The following is a 21,402-nucleotide window of genomic DNA, read 5'->3' as shown; positions in this document are numbered from 1 at the left end:
CACCCACCATTGCACTGTCCCTGTTGCAGTGACGTAACTAGTTTGCGAAATTCATGTTGAGGATCTTTGAGTCGATATGCTATTTTTGTGCACATTTAACAGCACTTTCTGCTTTACCACAGTAGTGTTTCCAAACAGTTAATTCTAACGTCTGCTTAAACGGAAAGCGTTTAAAGTAATCTAAAGATTGTCATCAGTAAGTGTTTTCTGTTTACAGTAACGCAACTATTAATGTGCGGTAGCGACCTGGCAATAAGCGATGTGGAAAATTTTTTATCGATAATGAACGTTCTCAAGCATGTACATGAATTATCTGAAAATGTAGCATCAAGATCGCAGAAAATCAGATTGTGGACCGTGAATACGTCAGTCATAATGAAGTCTTGCAGGTCTTACCAGCAGCTACGGATTCCACTCAGTATGACATCGGTAAAAAAATACCCGCTCAAATTGTTGGATCACAGGGTGCTGCTAACCAGGTTAACCCTTAGGGATAATGGCCGACAGAATATAATAGTTAGATATAATCTCCCTACTCCAGTATTTTGAAAAGAGATACACGGGTTCGAGGACGTGGGTAGGCTTCAGCTAGCGCTTGCAATCAAGCCTGCATCAGATGATGCTCAAGAAGTTCACAAAAAGTTAAGGCTATTCCAATGTTTACCTATCAACACATATTTATTGAAAGTTTACACCAGATAAACCCGTTATCTTGATTAACGACGGTTTCAGATTCTCAAATGAACCCAAAACACTCGTTTTATAGGATTGTTTCCTGTTTAATGACATTTTTCCGCTTTTCCGTGACAAGCTTACAGTACTTGATTTGTTAAAATTAACTGAGTTGTATGGACATTGAGTGACTCAAGCACACCTCTTGGAAGTGGTAACTGGTTACTTATGAGCTGATATTTCAGACTTACTTTATACTTATACCCATGCAAGATAGTTGGTTACAGCAGTACAGTTTTGTGGGAAATAAAAATGCTTGACGATGTTTATCTGAACGTCTGTTCCCAGCATTTGTACAGTTTGCCAGCAAGCTATCATGACTTTCTGAAAACGGATGTAATCTCACTTGCTCAAGCCATCATACAACACTAACGCATCTACCACCGTTGTCCATACAGCTGATCTAGCTGAGTAAGCTGAGTGGCTGATCGCAAACAATGACAATTTACGTGATTGAGTCCTCATCTCGTCTTAATCCAGACTGTTAGATGCGTGTCCGTGTATCGATTATTCGTATGTTCGCATCAATTTATTGATGTGTGCGTTGTATCGATTTATTCGTTTGGTTTTTAGATGAGTGATGACTGTTCACCACACAGAGGGCTTCTGCTCGTTCAACCGGTTGTATCTTTCGCACCAATGGTTTTTTTCTCTCTTCTCACAAACTGTGGTACCTTGAAAGTAAAGAAAGCTACATTAAGTAGTAAAGGACAATTTCTGAGGCAGCTGCGTGAAATCAGGTACTTCAGAAGTATTTCGCTTTAAGTTGAAGGAAGATACTTCTATTTCAAGACTGCCATCCACAACCATCCTGAAGCTTTTGAAAGCGTAGACAGACGTCCTTTTTGCAAAATAAGAAATCAATCAAAGCGTAAAATGAACTTGAAGAAAGGTGACACGATTTGGGTTTCTTGAAGTTACTCCAACATGCAGTACCGTCCAGTAAACGGAGGAAAAAGCTGTCTCACAGGTCTGTGGAGGAAGGAAACTCTGTACAGTTTCACTTATCTGTTAGCAACAAAATGGCATTCATGACTAGCACTATGGTGCTGATAGGAAGGCTTCAGAAAATATTTCGACGGAGACCTGACTTTCTGTGCACTTGATTCAGGTAACTGCCCACTCTACTACACCGCTACTTTTGTTAAAACTGTCCCAATTATCTCGGCCTCCTCAGACTACAATTTAGATGACTTACCACTTTATTATTAAACTTATCAGACCTACCGTCACACCACCTGATCACTGTCATTGTTCATTTAATTCCCGGAAGAACATTGCGTGTATGAACTATCGGGACAATACGTAAGCGACAAACCACACCCAGCCGGCTACGTAGCAAGTGGAACGATAAGCATGCGTCGGTTCGAAGATTCGAGTTGATCTACAGTCACTCGATAGTGGTCATAAACAATACGGGTAGAATCACTGACGTCGTACTGATGTTTTATTTCAGGTTTACGCATGTCATATGCTGTGATCAACGAGTTAGAAATTTAGATGACCACAAAGACATCATCAAGGATTTTAGTTAACATGAGAATAGTGAGAAATATAACGTCATCAATCCGCAAACCTTTATGTTTCGCCATATTGCGTCGTAGCTCTTGGACCCAAAGAGCAATGGTTGATTAACATGTCAGGTGAATCCCCCTGTCAGAGGTGAATGGAGCACTGGTCACCTTTGCGTCTCCCAAAAGGTTTACACGGAGTCGAATTCGGTGCTAAGCGCAAACCATCAATATCTCGGGGATAAGATCAGGCAAGCGGAGGTCAACGTAAAGCTAAGAGTCGGCACTAAAGGCGCTATCAAGATTGTAAACGTCATCCATTGGCTTTCAAACAGAGACAAGTAAATTACGATTAAAATGGGGATTGAGAGGTCAACTTAAAGCTAAGAGTCGGCATTAAAGGCGCTATCAAGATGTTGAACGTCATCCATTGGCTTTCAAACAGAAACAAGTAAATTACGATTAAAATGGGGATTGTTACTACATACTCCATTAGGTGGAAGTGGATAATCATGTGACTAGTTGGTAGTTTGGATAGCTCCAGTGTGAAAATAATCACTTTAGTTCACATAATAGTAGACTGATAGCCTGTACCCATGCTACTTTAGTTGAAAGCTAATTAAGTGGAATTTTGTTTTGGGTGGAATTCGACTAGAAGAGCTAATTCAGCCTAATAGATGAGAATCAAAGTCTGGGAGTTAGGCATTTAGGAAGGAAGCTGTCGTTCAACTTTCTTGGTCCGTAACAAATTGACGACGGAATCAGTGCCGTATCCTGAAGAGTGCTGTCTTATCAACAAATTGAATCAAACTCACTGCAGTCACAGGTTTGGTTCGATGCATTGGAAACAGCATCCAATTATAAACAGAGAGTTACGCTGAGACCACACGCAAGTTGGGCACGTAACCTCGTCTGAGCCGGATCGGGTTCATTAAACAGTAGAGAATTCAAACTCACCTGTCTACTGACAAGCAATACTATCAGACATCTTGTCGATAATAATATATAAGGAAGTTTGAAACCACCTGACTTACTTGCCTGGTGTAAGCGAGTCAGTCAACTTACTCTGTAGGGGAAATCTGGGCAGCTCTAACTAGGTTATGCAGTCATGCAGCCGACTGAAGTTACTACCTTCAAGTACAATCCCGTTGCCATCGTCGTCCCGTCGTACAGCTCTCGGATGTGAGAGCTATGGGTGGTTGTCGAATTACCATTTTCAAACAGCTGTCTCTGACTAAGAGCTGAGTACACTGAATGAAAGTGCGGTTTAATTTGGACGTACGGTATGATGTTCCGGGACGACCTTCTACCAATAACCGAAGCTCATGTGCCTGCATTATGTCTCAGGGAAGATACCTTAGTAGGGATATGGGCATGGTTGTGCTTCTTTTAACTTCCAAGAGCGTAAGGAAAGTAAGTCATTGCAGTTCCTGCTCAGAGTCGAACATTCACTATCACAGCCAAAAGCTAAAAGGCTCTTTTCCTAACCTGATGCAATTATTTCGGTTAAGACTCACCAGTATTTAAAAACAACCGACTGAAGTTTTGTACGTTTTAAAGTTTATCTCATGTGTACATCCTCTTCCGCTTCCGATGCTACGTCAGCAGTCGTTAGACCCAACTGAATTATCATGCGTGAACAGGTTGACATGCTCGTACTTGGTGAATGCGGTTTGTTCGATGTCTCAAAAGGAAACCAATCCTAATTAGTCTGTCAGAGCTTTTAGGGTCTTCATGGCCTACCAAGAAAGTCTTATTACTTATAAGTGATTGTGGCGTTTGTCTGATTCGTATCCACATCACTGACAAAAACAGTTCACCCTATTTATGTGCGTTTGTGGAATACAAAGCGAATGGGCAATCCGTTGCATTGAAATAGTGGTGTACACGGAAAGTCCGGAATAAAAGCATTCGGATATTCAGAATAACATAGAGCCCGTATTACAGTACATACAAACCACCGGGTATGGTGATGCCAGGCGATCAACAAAGATTGTTCACGCCTGCATATAATCTTAGTTTATTCGATGTTTTGCCTTATTGGCGAATTCAGAAAACTGTTCTCCCAACAATTTATCAATCAAAAAGAGAATCATAAACACTAGGACAATGGCATAACTCATCATTCTGATATGACTGGCGCTGGTCAGTTCTGAGCGCGAGTTTACAGAAATAAAATGACAAAATAGCGTAGAACGTACCGGTAGTTTTAACCACTTAACAAATATTTCACCTTCTAACTGGGCACTTAAAAAATCCCTACTTGCTTTGAGTAACTTGCCTCGGTCTTGGGCCAAAGATGGCGAGATTTTTATCACAAAAGTCGGTTAGTTGCTTTTGTCTTTACGTTCCACAGAACTGCCAGAGAATGATTTGAACTACATGTAGTCAATATGGAGACCCGGGAATTCCTGTACTTAATTTTTGTACTCACTAGGCACAGAATATAAATCAATTCTTGTCATTGATCATCAAATGACTGCAATGATGTGTCGATTTGAAGTGGCCTTCACGGACTGAACCACTTTGGTGCTAAGAAACTTCTGGACAATAGCTGCTGAAGACAACTACGCATACAACTGCAGTGGAACCCAGTGTGTGATGAAAACAAACGCTTACTCAGATGAGAACATCATGAACGAGAGATTCAGTCTGGTCTTCCGTGAAAACTTAGTTGGTATGTAACTAAGTGTATTTCGCTAGAACAGATGCCTAATCGCGTAAGGAACCAAAAAATGGAGGAGACACAGAACACTCGCCAAGCCATTTATAAACATAGTGATGTTAGCGAACGTAAATTTACACTGTACGTATTAATTAGGCAGATTTTGTGGCGTGGTGAAAAGGAAATTCGTTTTTTTCATGTGTTATTTTGCTATTGTACATCCCCTGAATTCAACCCTCAGTGAGGTGGTAGACAATATTGATCACATAATACTTACACAAAATAACTGCATTCCGGTGGTCAAGTTATAGTAACAGCGGCAGTACCAACTATGAGCTGCTTGAAGGTACTTCAGCCATGGTTATTTGCTGCTCGTGAGCCGGACAACAATGAGCCCAGTTAATGAATAAAGCTTCATCAACAGTCATAACTGTTGGCGCTTTTTAAATCTCATCCATAATCTCTGGTTCGAACGAGAATGGCTGTAGCTGATCGACCGGACTGTCACAAACAAACTTTCAGATAAATATCACAGGTTGTATGGTGCCATAAAAACCTAGCAACAGGCCGATTAGAGATGCATACCTTAAAGGTTCCCTGTTTGTTGCACCGTGCGACATGTTTCGAAACTCTGTTTAAAAGTGTACTCCTTGTCTAGTTTGAACCACCCCTGCAAGCTGACTATCAACGTTAGACGTCAATGGATACCATGATCTGGAAAACCAAAAGTCTCAACCATTCACGTCGAATACAAAATTGTTTTGAGGTCACTTATGTCCAAAAGAAAATTTCTTGGTTATGTTACTGCAGTAACGTCTGTATTACGATGGTATTCGACTTGCATACAACTCGATACCACTACGAATTATCAATAGTTCGAGTTTAGATTGATTGTAGTGATATGTAGGTGATTTGTATAGCTCCCGAACGTACCACGATCACAATATCTTCAAGGTTGTCCTATACGAGTGTGTTCCTTTTTCTGGACACCAAACGGTTATTAAATAGAGGGATCTAACAAGGTCAAAGTTGCGTCCAATTTTTGTAACATGGTAAAACTCCTGGATCCTTTCTACATGTACAATTCGTGTGTGGATTGTTCTGAGTCGTGAAAAACGCAAAGGACGAAACCGCCCTTCTGCTGTGCTATTTCGTACTTGGCGAATTTTCGCACTTACAGCCATTTAAGTAAATTGTAGACATTCTGAAGAATGCTAAGGTGTATACAATGGCGGTGTTTTTGTTCCACGTTCGAAAGATTGTGTGGCGATGAACAATTCCTCTGTTTAAGAATACTGGCCGCAGTTGAGTCATTATTTTGGCGCATCGCAGCGGAAACACGGTGTGGCAAGCTTATTTGGCTGCGTTGCACATGTTTCATTTCCGTCATCAGTTTGACTTCGATGCGGTGATTTATTTTCTCTTCTTATACATTCTAATATCGTTGTCCGCCCAGTCATGTTCTTGTAAGTGGATTTCACGCGGTTTGTGGTACTTAAATCTCTTTAGGTCTTAACTCTATATGGAAATACCTGTGTAAATAGCTGATTAATTGTCACCCTCACCGGATGTGTGCACTACGAGCGATGCGAATCCGGATAGTGTAGCCGACGTGTGTCACACGTGTATGCACCACTGATACAAGTCATCTAATCAAAACTAGAAGCTGACTTATGGATAAATGGATGACTATCCTACTGAAACAACCTAAATGTCGTCGAGTCGACTAGACAGACCCAGCCTTTTGAAAGGCTGTGAAGCCAGAGCGATGACGTAAATAACCGCCAGCTGATGTTCGAAGGATGACTGCCCCATTCGTGTGGTGTAATTGTGTCAATGCAGTGAAGCAGATACAAAGCATGGAGATTAATTCCTGGACGAGAACACACCTGGCAGGTATACGAAGCTTGTATTTTGACGTCTCCCCATTGTAAGTGGTGCAATTTCAAAGAGGTTATTCTGTTTCCAGTAACCCTGTTTCGTGAGTCGCTCAGCACATGGTCCACCTAAAATATGGTAAAGTGCATCAGAACCCGCACGGTGATGTAGTATGTAAAACACTCAGGTAAACCTATTCTAGGCTTCAGTCGGATGGCTTTTAACCCGAAGCTAATCGTACAAGATAAGCCTCAAAGTTAATTCCGTTGTACAGCCTTTTGGAGCAATCTCGAACAGCAGAGACCACTATGGGCACTTCCACCTTCTGACAATTGATATCGACAGTGATCCGAGGTACAGTCATCATTTCCCTACGATAAGACGAGTCCTAGCTTTCAAGATTGTCTTGACGCACATTTGTGAAGGTATTCATCAAAATATCTAAGCTGGATATAATCGCCTCCTCTCCTCCCATTTTCAGAGGTAAACATTACTTATGGTGTTGTATACTCTAGCTTTTATTCTACAGTTCATGAATTACTTTGTATCACTAATTGGTGTTGTCATTCTCATACAGGTGCTCGATCCTGTCCTGGAGGTCGATTTGCGAACAAACTTCTGCTTGATATTATTCAGTCCGTTAGCAACCGATTCAACATTGAGGTCATCAAGGAGGACAATAGTCCTCATCCTGCAACTCGTGGGCTTACAAGAGGTCCAGCGGAAAGCTACTTTGTCTTTCATCCCAAAATGGCATCGTAATTTGTGAACTGTTCTTCTATTGTGAAGCAAACATTGGATTATGATATGAACGTTGTAATGTACATTCACAGATTAGATACATTAATGATACTTTAAAGTCACTTTTCCACAAGGTATCGCGCTCACGGAGTTTCTGGAACACGGGGATTAATATTGAAGTTAGTTGGGATGCATACGATGGAGTGGAACTTTCTGAAGAAGAGCGATGTCATGTTCACTCATATTTGCTCCGATACAGTCGTCCATCAGCAGACGCAGTAGTTCCAAGTCACTACACGTCAGTGGTGACAACCGAGTGTCACTGGGGGCACATGAAGCGAACAGACCAACGAAGAGAAAAGGCATAGGTATTTATGAGGGAGGACAAGCTTTCAAAGCCTTTGCATGTTATGGCAGAACATCGTTACTTATAAGCCAGGCTTGTTTCACGAATGATTAAAAGTAACCATGCCATAGCGGCTCAGACGTGACTCTTAAACTAGATATGTCTCCTCTTCAAAACTGGTACAAACAGGTAATGCCACTCTCACCAAATTGATCTCCTATTCGACTGCATCTAGCAGACCTCCGAACCTACAAGACAGTGCATACTCTGAAGCCATTGATAAAGATTCCCACCACAGCTTTCAGGTAACTCGTTAAACACTATAACAGTGCGACTTCACTAACACAGCTTGACGAGATTCTAAGCAAAAAAGCTTCCGGTATCTTTTTTTACATGACTCTGGAACGAGTGAATATACACTGAAAATGAAATGGTGTCAAAGACCCAAGATGAAGCACCTCTGCAGCCGCAAACCCTGGAGGGTGTTTTGAATCAGCATTTATCCATAAGCTGTCTGACATCTTGTTTACGTTCTCTGTCGAACTTTAAGTGTAGCTGATGAACCGCAGGAAAGTTGGATTGGCCGATTGTCGACAACGGTAGGAAAAATCAATATCGGAATCAACAGAAAGTATCACGAAATAGAGATACGCTGGGAAGGTGGCTCATTGTACTTCCAACGAGTGATTTGGAGACTACCCTGTACGGTCTTGTCAACTACTCTTACATGCGTGTAACTGTGAATTTTAGGAAAGCTCCATTTTTGTGACCCTTTCCCTATCAGTATCGCGTTCCTGAAAACGGGAATTCCAAAGGAATAATTAAAGTGAGGACAATCTGCTTCCTGCTTTCTCCCACTGGGTACAAACTTGATCAAAAGTTTCGACATTGAAAAACTGACAATTTTTTTCTGGATCAACAAAAACGAAATCGTTCAATCAAAGCACTGTAGAAACAAATACGAAAGAAACAAAAATAAACGTCCTGAGTTCAAGATGTTGAATATTACGTGACATCGTGTCACAGTTGTCATGGTTGTGCAGTTAAGGATGGAATTCGTTGAACAGCGCCTGAAATCGCTGTTCTATCTCAGACGCATTCAGCAGCCCATGGCTAGCTCTTTCCAGTTCACCGCAAAAGTCTTGTAGTTTTCGTAAGAGCAGTGAACGATTTTTCTTCGGTTTTGTGTTTGAAGTGCGAGTCCTCCTGTTGGCGAACCATGAGGAGACCTGTAAGAATGAATCAGAAGCGTGTGCTTGTTGTCAACACAAAAATGTTTCAGAATATTGTATTATACCCTCCCTCTAGTGGGCAAACAATGGGTTCTACAAACTTAAGCATGAGCGATGAGGATCATGGCTCTAATCGATCTTTGTCTGCTGTTCGATTCAGCAACATTATGGCAGTAAACATATCTCCGTTCGACGAAAACTCACGGCTAACGTAATATCTGGCCTGTTTAAAGAGCTCTCTACATACTCCTTCGGGCTAAACAACTCCACGAAAGTGAAAATTCCCCAAGCTAAATGTGTGATGAAAATATGGGGAAAATTAGTTGTAATTTACAACGGATTCTCAAATGGGGTTGCTTTTACTGAGAGGTTTCGAAGGGTTTCCATTACTTGACTAGGGGCCACAGACTTACGCACTCAAGGGTCGTTACTTCTGAAAGCGCGTAAAAGGAAGTGAGATCCACTTCACTTGAGTTGTGATGCTCGTCATCTTTCAGGTGTCCGGCTAATCCCTTGAAGTTTCCTATTTTGAAATATCGTAAGCCTGTTCAGGCTTAAAATTGAAAACTTATACTCCATTGGTAAAGATTACGTATTCAATCGAACCCTCCCCCCAGTAAAATGGGTCATTCAAGTTACGTAAAGTTACAGAATGGAAATGTTAGCCATATGAGTAAAGCAGCGCTTGTAGCCAGAAGAGGCAGAACGCAACCTATTTTGCTAGATCCACCTAAGGGGTTCCAAGCAGGAGCAAAATTGCAGTAGGTCGTTTTTCATGAGAAACCATGTTTTGTCTCATCAGACTATTTTGTGTCTTAAAATATGGTCCTAAAAATAGGGACTTACACGAACAGTAAGAAACTTGTAAAAGCGATACGCATAGATCATATGTTTACTTGATATGAAAAAACAGCCACCATATGAAACAGCCTTCAACAAATGTTTTGGTTGATAAGTTGTTGCTAAATAGCATATCCGACAAGCTGATATCAAAACGTTCAATGCAATGCTTAGAATGGTAACGTAAACAGTATCAGAATGCTGTTGTCTTTATACAGCACTTACCTAAGAACTGGTCTTCGGAAGCCAAACCACTCCCTACGGAGCCCATAATGATCTCTCATCAGCCAATACCTGGTATTTGGTAACTCGAAAAGGGACCACCCGATAAGACAAACGCTAACTCTTCCCTTGATAGTCCCTTTTGGGGGGAGCACCTCCTTAATTTCGCGGGTTTTTCTAGAGCCAAATGGTATCAGTGATGGAGGACAGTTTTATAGCAGATTCCTAAGAAGAGGTAGGGTAGTTCTACGTAGAGCTGCCACCCGATAAAAGTAGTGGACTAGGTTAACTACTTGATGAAATCCAAAGTTTCTGTGGCTGACCACAGGCAAAAACAATGAAATTACGCACATCAACTCACCTGTGCCACGGTAATACCGCCCAGCATAGCAAATTGCCATTTTTCCTCATTTGTTGGATAGGGATGATCTAGATGCCCACAGTACCACTGATCCATCAAACTTGAAGCAAGTTCATTCAGCGGTTTGTTTCGAGACGAACCTTGATTCTTGCTTGATCTCTCGTCAGCGTTATAGACTTCCGCCACATCACTGTATCTGCCATGCGATGACATGGGCTGGGATCGAATTTCCCTTCTCATACCAGTTCTTAAATTATACTTTTTATTGCCCGATTTTGTTGACTTTTTATCAACTAATTTTAAATTTGGGGCCGGTTGGTTGGTTCCATTATCCGAAATCAAAGGGGTAGTGCAAAGTGCCAACCGGGGTTTAACATTTTAGCTGTCTCGTCCGCGCAAAACCGTTCAGTGCCAAGACCAAAATTGCCGGGTTGCGAAAATCCTATATCTTGCGCTACGCTGGGCAGAGTAATAGCATCTTCATTGGTAAAAGGCATTCCATTCAGCTGGGTAGCATTGTTCAATCCAGTAGTTTCGTTGTATGGTAGCTGAAAAATACTGTAGTCCCCGTGGTGCTTTGACTGCTGTGGTGGTCTCATCTGGAATGCACTGAAGGAGACTGGCTGCTCTGAGTTGGTCGGAGAACTATTCTCTTCATTGTGCATCGTATAGGATGTGGCAATTGAGTCATTCCTCTGTATGGAAATGCTCTTTTCTGAAAACTCTTGACCACTGGTTGGCATGTTCGGCATTGAAACCACAAGCTGAGGTTCCCCGTTTCCACTTGGATGTACCGATTGTGCGATTCCTATACCAGCAGCGTTTTCCGGTCCTTCCCATGGCAATGTGGGTGAGCAACTACCGCAAACTTCGACCTTATTTATGCCTTTCTCAACGGCAGTTGGTATTGAAGCGAATTCGCTAATTGAGGCGACGGCAATCGCTGTCTCGTTCGGTCTGCCTTTATCGAGGTTCCATGTTTCGTTAGATGCTTGAGGAGCAGCAGAACTCATGTCGACTGGAGGAGAATCCTTTTTGCATACGGGTGAATCGAATGGCAATCTGGGAGTTTCCATCTCAACTCCAGCAGAGTCCGAAGGAATGTAGCTAAACGAGAATGTAGACCAACATAAACCATCAAGCAGTGGGTGATGATGACAGAACATTGTCAAAGGCGACGAGACTTTCCAAATCGGTCGTAGACCAACTAAACCATCAAGCAGTGGGGGAATGATACAGAACATTGTCAAAGGCGACGAGACTTTCCAAATCGGTCTTGTATTGCACGCACCCAGCTCATTACTCAGGTAGAAACCATGCCGTTGCTCTTTAGATAGTCCCAGATTCAGAGTTAGCTCCACAGTATCTCAGGATGAATAGTCCTAACTTGTTGTATGCGTTTCCGAAATCCTGATTTATCGCCAATGTTATTTAAGCAAGAGATTCTGCGGGCGCCAATGGCTTCCAGAATGCAATAATTATCAACTCAATACGAGTAAGCTACTTATCTCCACATGGTCTTGATTGATTTCTAGGTGCAACCATGAGGTCGGTAAAGTTTTCCCTCATCGCTTCGCCACATGGGACTCAACTGCTGTGAGATTCTATCAAGACTCAACACGGCCATCATTGATTTGGTCTCTCATTAGATTACTAGCCGGTCGGATTTGGCGTATCGATACTATCATTTATCGGCTTGTTTTCCACCAAAATCGCTAGTGTTTTTATAACGAAGTTCAATCATTATCCGTTTCTATAAATTCATTACCGACAAGATGGGCGTTAGTGAGATGCTCTAGGAGGATCATGAAAAATAACCTGCTAACGCCTGACAGCTGGAGAGGAGTTGCATTTACTGAGTGATTCATATAAGTCACGAGAATACCAATAAATTTAATGAACGACCGGAAAAATGAAAAAACACTAGACTTATTGGCAGGAGTTTTTTTTACCCAAGTAAGAGAGAGAACATTCCACACAAGTAAGCAAGATTTCGGTTAGTTCCATTAATACTACCAGAAAAGGTGAGTAATCGCAATACTAGGGGTTTTCGCGCTGAAGACGAAAATTTCAAATACCAAGGTTGAACGGCCAAAATTTTCGAAAAAAGTTATTCTCATGGTGATTTTTGAGTTGCATGTTGCTGCCTCAAACATGAAAATGAGCACGTTACCTCGGAAGTGTGTGAGCCCTGCTGGTGAACTCTTGTGTGGCTCCCACAATTGACCAAACATTCTTCCAGCGTACTGGTCCTCAGACTTGCCTGACGATCGTCCCCTTTCTTCCCATAACCGATGCTAATGCCCCCTCAGTAAATGTGCGTTATATGAACGGAAAAAGCAACTTCCCAAGAGAAATCCCTGTGAAGATAGCCCCCCCCCTGGAAAGTACATCAAGTGTCCTTTTCAGGCAAAGGATAATGTGCGATCCGTCCGGGAAAAAAGGCGACCCCCGCGGATGTCTTACACAGCTTTCCCCGCTATGGCCTGTCTCAGGAACTTAGTGTTTCGAGAAAAATGCGAAGGATACCAGCATACAAAAATTAGGTTGATAGTCACTCATGAGACAACTGGGATTCCCATATTGAAGGCTGTGGAGTCTACTCCGACAGTTAGGTGACCTGTCAACAAAAATAACAAGCATCACGACTGAATATGGTCTCGGAAACATCATGAACAAAAATTTGCTTCATTTTGAAATTCAGAGTAGCGTCCGTCCATTTGGTCATGCAACCAAGAGCCTCAGTTGTTTCACTTGTCGCTGGATCTCACGTTTATAAAAGCAATTAAAATTTAGTCAGCCGCTAGACTTCTGTTCTTGTACACAGTGAAACAGTAAATGTTAAAAAAAGGATTATTCCAGACGAACGAGCTTCAGAATAAGGTCTACCACCAAACCATGGATAAGTGGGTAAGCGTAATTGCATGCGCATGTTCGTTGACCTCGACTGGGCTTAGACCACCTGGATTTGTTTGCACACATTCAAAAAGCCAAAACCCACGGACATTGTAATACGTGGTGATTCAATGACTGTACTATGGATGACAACTTGAGTCTGAATTTCATAAACAGAACACTAACATTCGTAATGAACTACTCATAAGGTTGCTGAAAATTCGTTGACAGTCCGACCGGTTTCGCTTTCTTTAGGGCTCATCAGGTAGGCGCAGTCCCCAAGTTTCCGTCAACCTTATGTTCTACTTGAAACCGAATTGCACGGAATTAGCGAAATACACTCATTTGCAAACAAATTTGGTTTTGCGAGAGATTCACCTGGAACCCAGCTGCAAACACAGTCATTAGTGAGGTGCACACAACTAAAACTTTTAACTTTTAACTATTGTTTATCAGAAACGCGACAAATTTCGCGGTACTGAAATAAAATGATCAAGGTTGAGTGCACCCTACAACGAGGGACCACTGTATCCTCATGTCGCTTTAACAGAGAAGACGACACTTCAGTCATGCCCGACTGTTGGCTGCCATTCAGGGATGACATCTTTAAGATCGCATAACTAGGGTTGAAAAACTCCCTAATTAGTCATTCTGAAATATCTGTAAAAATTTCGCAAAATGTACTCCTCGTACATTAAAGGTGTAAAAGGGCACAGAAAAAGGGGCAAAAATACGGCTAAATGGGACCAAGTTGTACCACATAACACTTTTGAATAAGAGTTCTTGGGAATGATGTAGGCGTTAATACAGATATTGTGGGACCGAGCCAGCGCAACGTTAAACGGAGTGCAATACTTCGGAATTCAAGGTTTGAAGGTTCTGGCAAACACAGTCATTAGTGAGGTGCACACAAATAAAACTTTTAACTTTTCGACCAAAATCGGTCGATTTTCACAGAAATAAAAGCGTAGCCTCATCGTTGGACGTGAATGTCTATAGCCAGTTTGTAGCTAGGTTTCTGTGGCAATATCAGAGCAAAATATGGGATGAAGATGCAATAGATGAAACTGCGATACATCGGTCACGGCCATTTTCTTCCAACCCACTGGCGAAGGTTCGGACCGCCAGGACACTGTCGCCTCTGGCGTGAATAGGCCTTAGCAGATGTGCTCCAGCCTCAGATAGGCTGTCAAAAGATATTGCCCTACAGTTCTAAGTAGGCTCTAGCGACTGTCTCCCCGCGGTTTGGTTGGATGTGATGCGCTGCATGCTCATGTGTGCAAGTGTTATTAGGTTTGCATTCATACATTTATAGTCGAGCTTTCCAAAGTAAACGGTGATGAAACACAACACTAGGGATGTGAATTTGCTGGTTCATGGTTACGAAGCCATGGGTCCCTTGGGTATAGTCCGTATACCGGTCAAACAGACATTGATTCACAACGCACGTTACAGTTGTACATGTGAGCGTAATTCCTGGTACGTGGAACAGAGCACGTGGATGTACCGTTACAGTTGTATATGTGAGCGTAATTCCTGGTACGTGGAACAGACTTTTCGTCGACCCCATAGAGCGGTACGCGTGCGTGAAATTCATAGTCTGGCAGGGCTCTAGAAACTGGCTACCTGCTGAAAGTATGACTTATATGACAACAGATTTTAGGTTCTTAGACTCGCCACAATCTTCTTCATATTGAGCAGTCAGTTCGGTGTAAACTCGTGAAATTGTGGCTGAACACTTTGTGTGGATTAGTTTTGACAAGCAGTCACAGACCTTTCACTGTTACTGGCTTTTATTTGATACCTTTCAAACAACTGAACTCCTCTGTCAAGGAAAAGGAGACTAACGTAATGCTATCAGGACAACGTGCTGCGGTCGGGTAATTGGTGTCGTTTCATGCTTAATTGGTAGCTAACCTCTCATAGATGTCAGATGCTCATTTAGGAAAAGGGCTCCAGGAGTCCGTGCAGCAAGTAGCATTTCTCAAACGTTTCTCAGCAAAACTAGACTAAGGAAAGGTTCTGTCCATTCCGAAGAACTTTATAGGATACTCAGGATACCATAGCGAAACCATACGTGGAATGATGATAGCCAAAAACATCGATATATTGCATACCTGTTACGCTCTGACCTGCAGCTCACCCAAAGGTAGTCTCTCATAGGTGCGATCTGGTAATGGAGCTATCCTAGATGGGTCAACAAATGTGATGCCATTACTTGTGTTGACTGCGGGGTTTTATTCACCAGCGTTTTTTTATAAACTTCCTCCTCAGTTTTCTGCAAATTAAATCAATTCCTAGAAGATGGCGGATATCACCAGTCAATCTGTATTGCCCTGGATCACCAAGTACTTTCATTTGTAATCTAATTTGGTTTTATTGGCGGATAACCCCCTTAAGGACCCCTGTAAAACAATCCATCTTATAGCTTTTGCCACGTGAGCAGCTGAAAATATGACAATCTCGTTTGTACTACCTGCGCGCAACGATAATGTAACAAAACTACCACGAATTCGTGTGATATTAAGTATCCCTCGAACTACGCGTGATATGGAGAGAATCCTCGTCTGAACTACACATCTAGTTTTATTATCCGGATGGGACAAAGAGCCTACTGGTCGCAATTTTACTTTCCCATTGAACTTCAGGAGCCAAAACAGACAGTGCATAGCTCAGAACTGTCTGTCTCCAGCTAAGTTAATTGCTGCTCAACGAGTCTTAATCTTTATAAGCTACGTGCCTTCGCTAAATACAATAGTGTGTGACGTCGTGTACATATGCGGTTCTCTGCTGCCTAATTTAGGGCACAGTGCGAAACAACTGCAATCCCTGATCGGCAGATTAGTAGTAATTCCCTCTGGGTTGGCTAAAGGTGGCTTCCTGTAGCAGGAAGTTCACTGCTCAGGTCAGTTTCGGGAGTCTAGTGGAACGTGATCGCTTCTGGTGAATGGTCTCTCCAGAGGGACACAACAATCATTAAACAATCACAAACCGATCAGCAAAATCATTCCGGTTGGGTGACTTACTTAGTGGATTTACCAAGTACTTTATGATTTTAATTTTTTCGAGGGGCTATAGGATGGAAAGCTGTCCGAATATCTCTGTATTTTGGGGGGTTTTCAGTTCAAAACCTGCATATTTCAGATGCACCAATTGGTGACGCATGGTGAGGTTCAGCTACCTATCATGATACTGTAAGTCACTCAGCGAGAACTGAGCACAATCTAAGTGGCTCTGAAACGACAGCGATTCTTGTGAACAACAGCGTTTTATATCGAGGCAAAACAGCTCATATTTAGATTTCAGACACCGTCAGTTCCTTCGTGACCAAGCTTGAACACATGGGTCTCCAAAGGCCTTCCAAAGCTGAACGACGAGCATAGTTATTGTTCGTATCCTGCTACTTTAGCACTCGTTTTCCAGTAACTCATGTTTTGTTCGCTTAACGCTATTTCGTTCTCTAACATGAGTGCTACAGCATCCCATATGGCCCTTGATTGCGAACGCATTACGATGCACGCTTACTAAATTGTATAATCAAGACGTGATCGCACCTAGACTGTCAAGCTCTATGTGGCGATCGAAGGTCATTCAGGGTTTTCTAACTTCTCATAAATTTAGTCACTCGACTGGAATTCCCTACCACCTACACCCAAGTCCATGATAAGCAGCGACGCATGCGCAAAACAAGTCTGTAACTCACCTGAGTGAATTGTAGCCACTGTCAATCTCTTTAGGGCTCGTCGTGAGGAGATCCTCAAGCGTTGGCACTGAAGGCTTGAGCCCGGGTACTGTGCTAGTCTCGTCCAGCTCAGGCTTTGAACTAGGTTTGTCTTGACCAATGGGCGAATCACATGTGCCGAATAGGGTCAGATCCATTTGAGGAATTTTTTTCTACCGGTAAGTGTTCCTGCAACACCGGTGGTCACGTTATACTCTCCCCCTCTCAAAACCCGGTGAGCTACGTCACCCACGCAGTGATGTATGCACCTGGTCCAGTCGAATGGAGTACGTTGACGTTGGATAACTGGTGCGTGTGTGGCGTGCATCTTATCGATCGTAAGTCCCAAATGAATAAGCTGCGAAATGAGCTATTTGCCGTCTGATTGGCTGCCACCGCTGCCCTGGATACTTTCGATCCCAGTGTCTTAGCTCTGATTTGATAGGGTCGGTTTTAGCTGTCAAGGTCATGGTTTGGATCAGATTAGTTAGGTAGGGTAAAGGCCCCTGGGCTGTCGCCGTTGTGGCGAGGTGGTGATATAGGATTGTGGTGTTTTCCGTAAAAGACTCCGTCGTTTTTCATCTCTGTTCATTCCCAAAATGAAAATTATGCGTGAATATTGTATGGTCGGGGGAACGCCCCACCGACCCCTCGTTGAACCGCTCGATACTCAATTGAATGAACCACCAAATTTATGCGAACCCCCCCCCCCGAGTTGAAGGATGCTGAAAAATACCGTATGGTATACTGAAAATGAGCGTACCAACAAAGCTTCTGTAAAAGTGCTCCGTTCCGAGAAGATTAAACTCTCTTCCAGAACATGATCTCACTTTTCCTGCCCATGTCATCAAAACTGAATATCCGCACTACAGTAGTATTTCATAAGAGATTCCTTTGGAGGGAACATCTACGGTGGACAGAAAAATTTCTGGAATGTTATATGTATAATCATGGGGAATCTTCTAGAAATGAATTCCAGGCTCCAACACGAAGTGCTTTTGCAATAACCAGAAATGTCGTACACTTAGAAGATTTTCATGTCATATCAGCAACTGTCCAGGCAGAAACCGTGAGAAGGCAGCGCACTCACAAGCGCGCTTTGCAGGTTGATCGTAGGCTGACAGGTAAAAACTAACTGAGGAGCCTACTCTAAAAGATCGGTCCACCACAACTGTTTTGCAACCAGCTAAATATTCCGATAGTATCGCCTAGACAGCGAAGGTCAACTCAGGTTGACAGGTAAAATCTCTTGGTAGAGGGGTCCATTTGGTTGTCAGCGTGATAGTTTACTGAATAGGTTGGTGGCATTATCCCTTTATCTAACTGCAACCTTGGTGCTGTCCTCACTTGATTCCTACACAATGCGTAGCCAATGAGTGAGGGTTTGTTTGGCCGTTAGTGCTCTGGTTGGCTGGGTGTATGAGCCCAGTGTAGAATTTCTTTGTGTGATGCACCCTTTTAGTGCATGCTTTCGAAAGGTGCTCTGGTTCGAGCACGGGGCCCAGCTACCATAGCGTTAGCTGGACGTGCTAACACTGTCACGCTGCTTCGTGGGCTGGCAGGACACTTCGACCCTCCTCAGGTAATGCGCTCGTGTGTACGTTCTCTCCGTACAGTGAATAAACCCCCGGTTGAGTAACGGATGGACTGCTCTAAAAATTTAGTTGAGATTCATCTGATTTTTCCTTTGTATTGAGCAGCAGTACTCTGGTTGGTAAGAGAGAGTTGATGGGACCTTCTATGGCCCTCGTCATTTCCCAATATTCTAGCGGGTACCAACTCGAGCTACAGACTTTTGTCCGGATAGGACAACCCCAGTCACAAAAAGGACAACATTCGCTTTACTTGACTAATATGGTAAAGTGGGAAGTTATTTGAAGTTATATGCGGTTTTGTCTGAAAGTAAGACCATGGAAAGCAAGGAATAAAGAATGTACAAAGAAACCTAATTACCGTTTTTTCGTATCAAATGTATGACCTTTGTTTCGGCCAAGACGTCCAATCCTGCTACTGCACTTGACCACTGAGTAAGTTAGTGAGCCTGAATAGCCGCAGTGTTAAAAGCAAATGATTCAGTTGGGGCTTCTCCACAGAATTAAATCATGTGCTGAGAGCGAACAAGCATCCACCAGAAGAGCTTTTTGAAAAAGATAGTTTTATCCTATCCATATCCCCAGCTCTACATCACCGATATCAGTCGATAACTGACAAAAATTAATACACACCAAGACTTCTCACCTATCAGCGATTTCCTTTCAACATAAAACGTGCGCCAGCAGTTTCCATACAAGCGATGCCCAGTGGTTCAGGCTACGCAGTTCAAAACCACAAAAACAATTAAACCTCCTAAAAAGCCATTTGCAATGCAATAGGGTTTCGATGTACAAAAGCCAGCTTCTAGTGCCTAAGAACTCGACGCTTAAGTTTCCACCATTATCTGTCGGCAGGACATAACTGGGTTACCGTCATGCAGCGTTTGCGGGTATTTCAGCATCAGACATCCGACTGTGATTAAGCTGGCCATACTTGTAGCGGCCGTTACGATCGCTAGATGAACCACAAAAAGCCGTCTCGCTCATATTTTGTACGTTTTCTAATGCGAGGCTAAACTACAGTCAGAGTCAGAAAGAGATAGAATCGGTCTCGGAGACCATGAATAGAAAGTCAAGACCCCACCAAACAGCGCACTGAAGATGTCTCCTCGAATGGTGATGAAACGTTTGCAAATCAATAGCCAAGCTCGGCGAACAGGTCGACAGCCACTTGATCAATTACGAAGAAAGTCACTCTGACGCCCAACACTTTTCGCTCGCATCATTCACTATCTACTAGTCATATCGTCTAAATTCAGCCGCTGATCACATGCCCAGTCCAGCATACCATCTCCAGTTTAATGATCAGGAAGATTTGTCGATATCTTGGAACAAACGTTTCGGAAAGTGGGGAAACAAATGAAGTTCAGTGCTCTTTCAAATGCGCTTTTAATGAACAATTCATTCAGCTTGAATTACATCTGCGCCTGTCCATGATTCACAAGACTGAATTTCCTTAGAAGACAAGTGTCTTTGATGCTTTGCGACTGAGGTGAAAGTTGAACTAACTTCATGGGTGGGAAAAACGTTTGATCGGTGCAGGACGGGAAAGATTGCAAAACGATGCGATCTTTGTCATTACATTGCTGCGAGTGTGAAGGGATATATAAAGTTTTCAAGCGCCACAGGATTCCTTCAGTTCAGAACACCCAATTAAAGTAACAGGCTCAAGTGGTAAGAGCGCGAATTAATTTACCGGAAGGTCCGTGGTTCGAACCCAACCCCTGCCACTCGACTTCCCCTGTCTAGGCTTGGGCAACCTGGCAGTATCCCAACCTCGTGCCTCCTTCGTGTGGATGGCGGCTAGGCACCGAAATAAATATTAAAAAAATAAAGTAACATACTCAACAAAGGTGGTGTGATCGTTAACACTACTCAAGACTCGTACCAACAATGCCGATGATGCATGCATGAGTTGCACTCATATTTATTTGCCTACTACCAACCAATTCTTTACGTTTCAAGCAAGCGCCTCTGTCAGTTTAGTTTAATGTCACGCATTAAAACACCGTTTGTTAACTGCGTGTTCTCTTCTTTATCAGTCGGGTTCAACGTAGCGTGTGATCTGAGGTCAGCACCCATTCATAAAGAACATAAAATCGGCACACCAAATTTTCGCATCCTATTCATTAGGGTATCCAAATAGGTCGAAATATAATTTTGCGCACAAGCTCGATAGGTTGACAGATCAGTATGCATGGTTCCAGAGAAGCGGAATTCTTGTTTTGCAGCCGTCAAAGTAGCGATACTTGTAGTCGCGGCAAATTTTCGGAAGGACTTTTAGCCCACCTTGGTGTTACTGGGGGTGAGTTTTATATTCTGGTCTAAACTGGGGGCAGCACTGTATTTGACAGATAGATTGAAAACATGTTTATTTCTGGAGTTTGTAAAGCTAGAGGAGTCAAGCGTTACAACTGTTTTTCGAGGACACAGTAGGCAAGTATCTTTGTTCTAACCCAATCACTCGGATTACCGATTCGGTCGATTCAAATCACTACCAGAAAAATTGCACTCGTGAACTTTGTATGGTTCCGGTTCCGAATGTTGCCGGTGCCTATTCACAACGTTTTGGTCTCGCTCAACTACCCCAATACCTAGTTTGTATACAGATTCGACTGAAGGATACATATGACGGCAGTAGCAATCCGAATAGCTTGCATCGAGTC

At 42.8% G+C, this 21,402-nt stretch overlaps 2 protein-coding genes across 2 annotated transcripts in view; one reads left to right on the top strand and one right to left on the bottom strand.

Moving 5' to 3' along the window:
• T265_12456 (hypothetical protein) overlaps positions 1–7,545 on the top strand; it is a gene marked incomplete at both ends in the record, with an annotated part of 31,484 nt that extends 23,939 nt beyond the window's left edge. The window contains one exon of the mRNA XM_009163872.1: positions 7,364–7,545. Coding sequence (XP_009162136.1) covers positions 7,364–7,545 — 182 coding nt within the window. The remainder of the gene's footprint in view (positions 1–7,363) is intronic.
• Positions 7,546–8,782: 1,237 nt separating this feature from the next.
• Positions 8,783–17,302, bottom strand: T265_00125 (hypothetical protein; the record flags this gene model as incomplete). Its single annotated transcript, XM_009163782.1, has 4 exons — positions 8,783–9,102; positions 10,529–10,724; positions 10,904–11,635; positions 17,127–17,302. The coding sequence occupies 4 exons, from the start codon at positions 17,300–17,302 to the stop codon at positions 8,917–8,919; spliced, it is 1,290 nt and encodes a 429-aa protein (XP_009162046.1).
• Positions 17,303–21,402: the final 4,100 nt, after the last annotated feature.

The sequence above is a fragment of the Opisthorchis viverrini genome, assembly GCF_000715545.1.
Source record: "Opisthorchis viverrini unplaced genomic scaffold opera_v5_1, whole genome shotgun sequence".
In the NCBI taxonomy this organism is placed as follows: Eukaryota; Metazoa; Platyhelminthes; class Trematoda; order Opisthorchiida; family Opisthorchiidae; genus Opisthorchis; species Opisthorchis viverrini.
The sequence above is the reverse complement of the archived record's forward strand: the minus strand, read 5'-3'. Positions and strand labels throughout refer to the sequence as shown.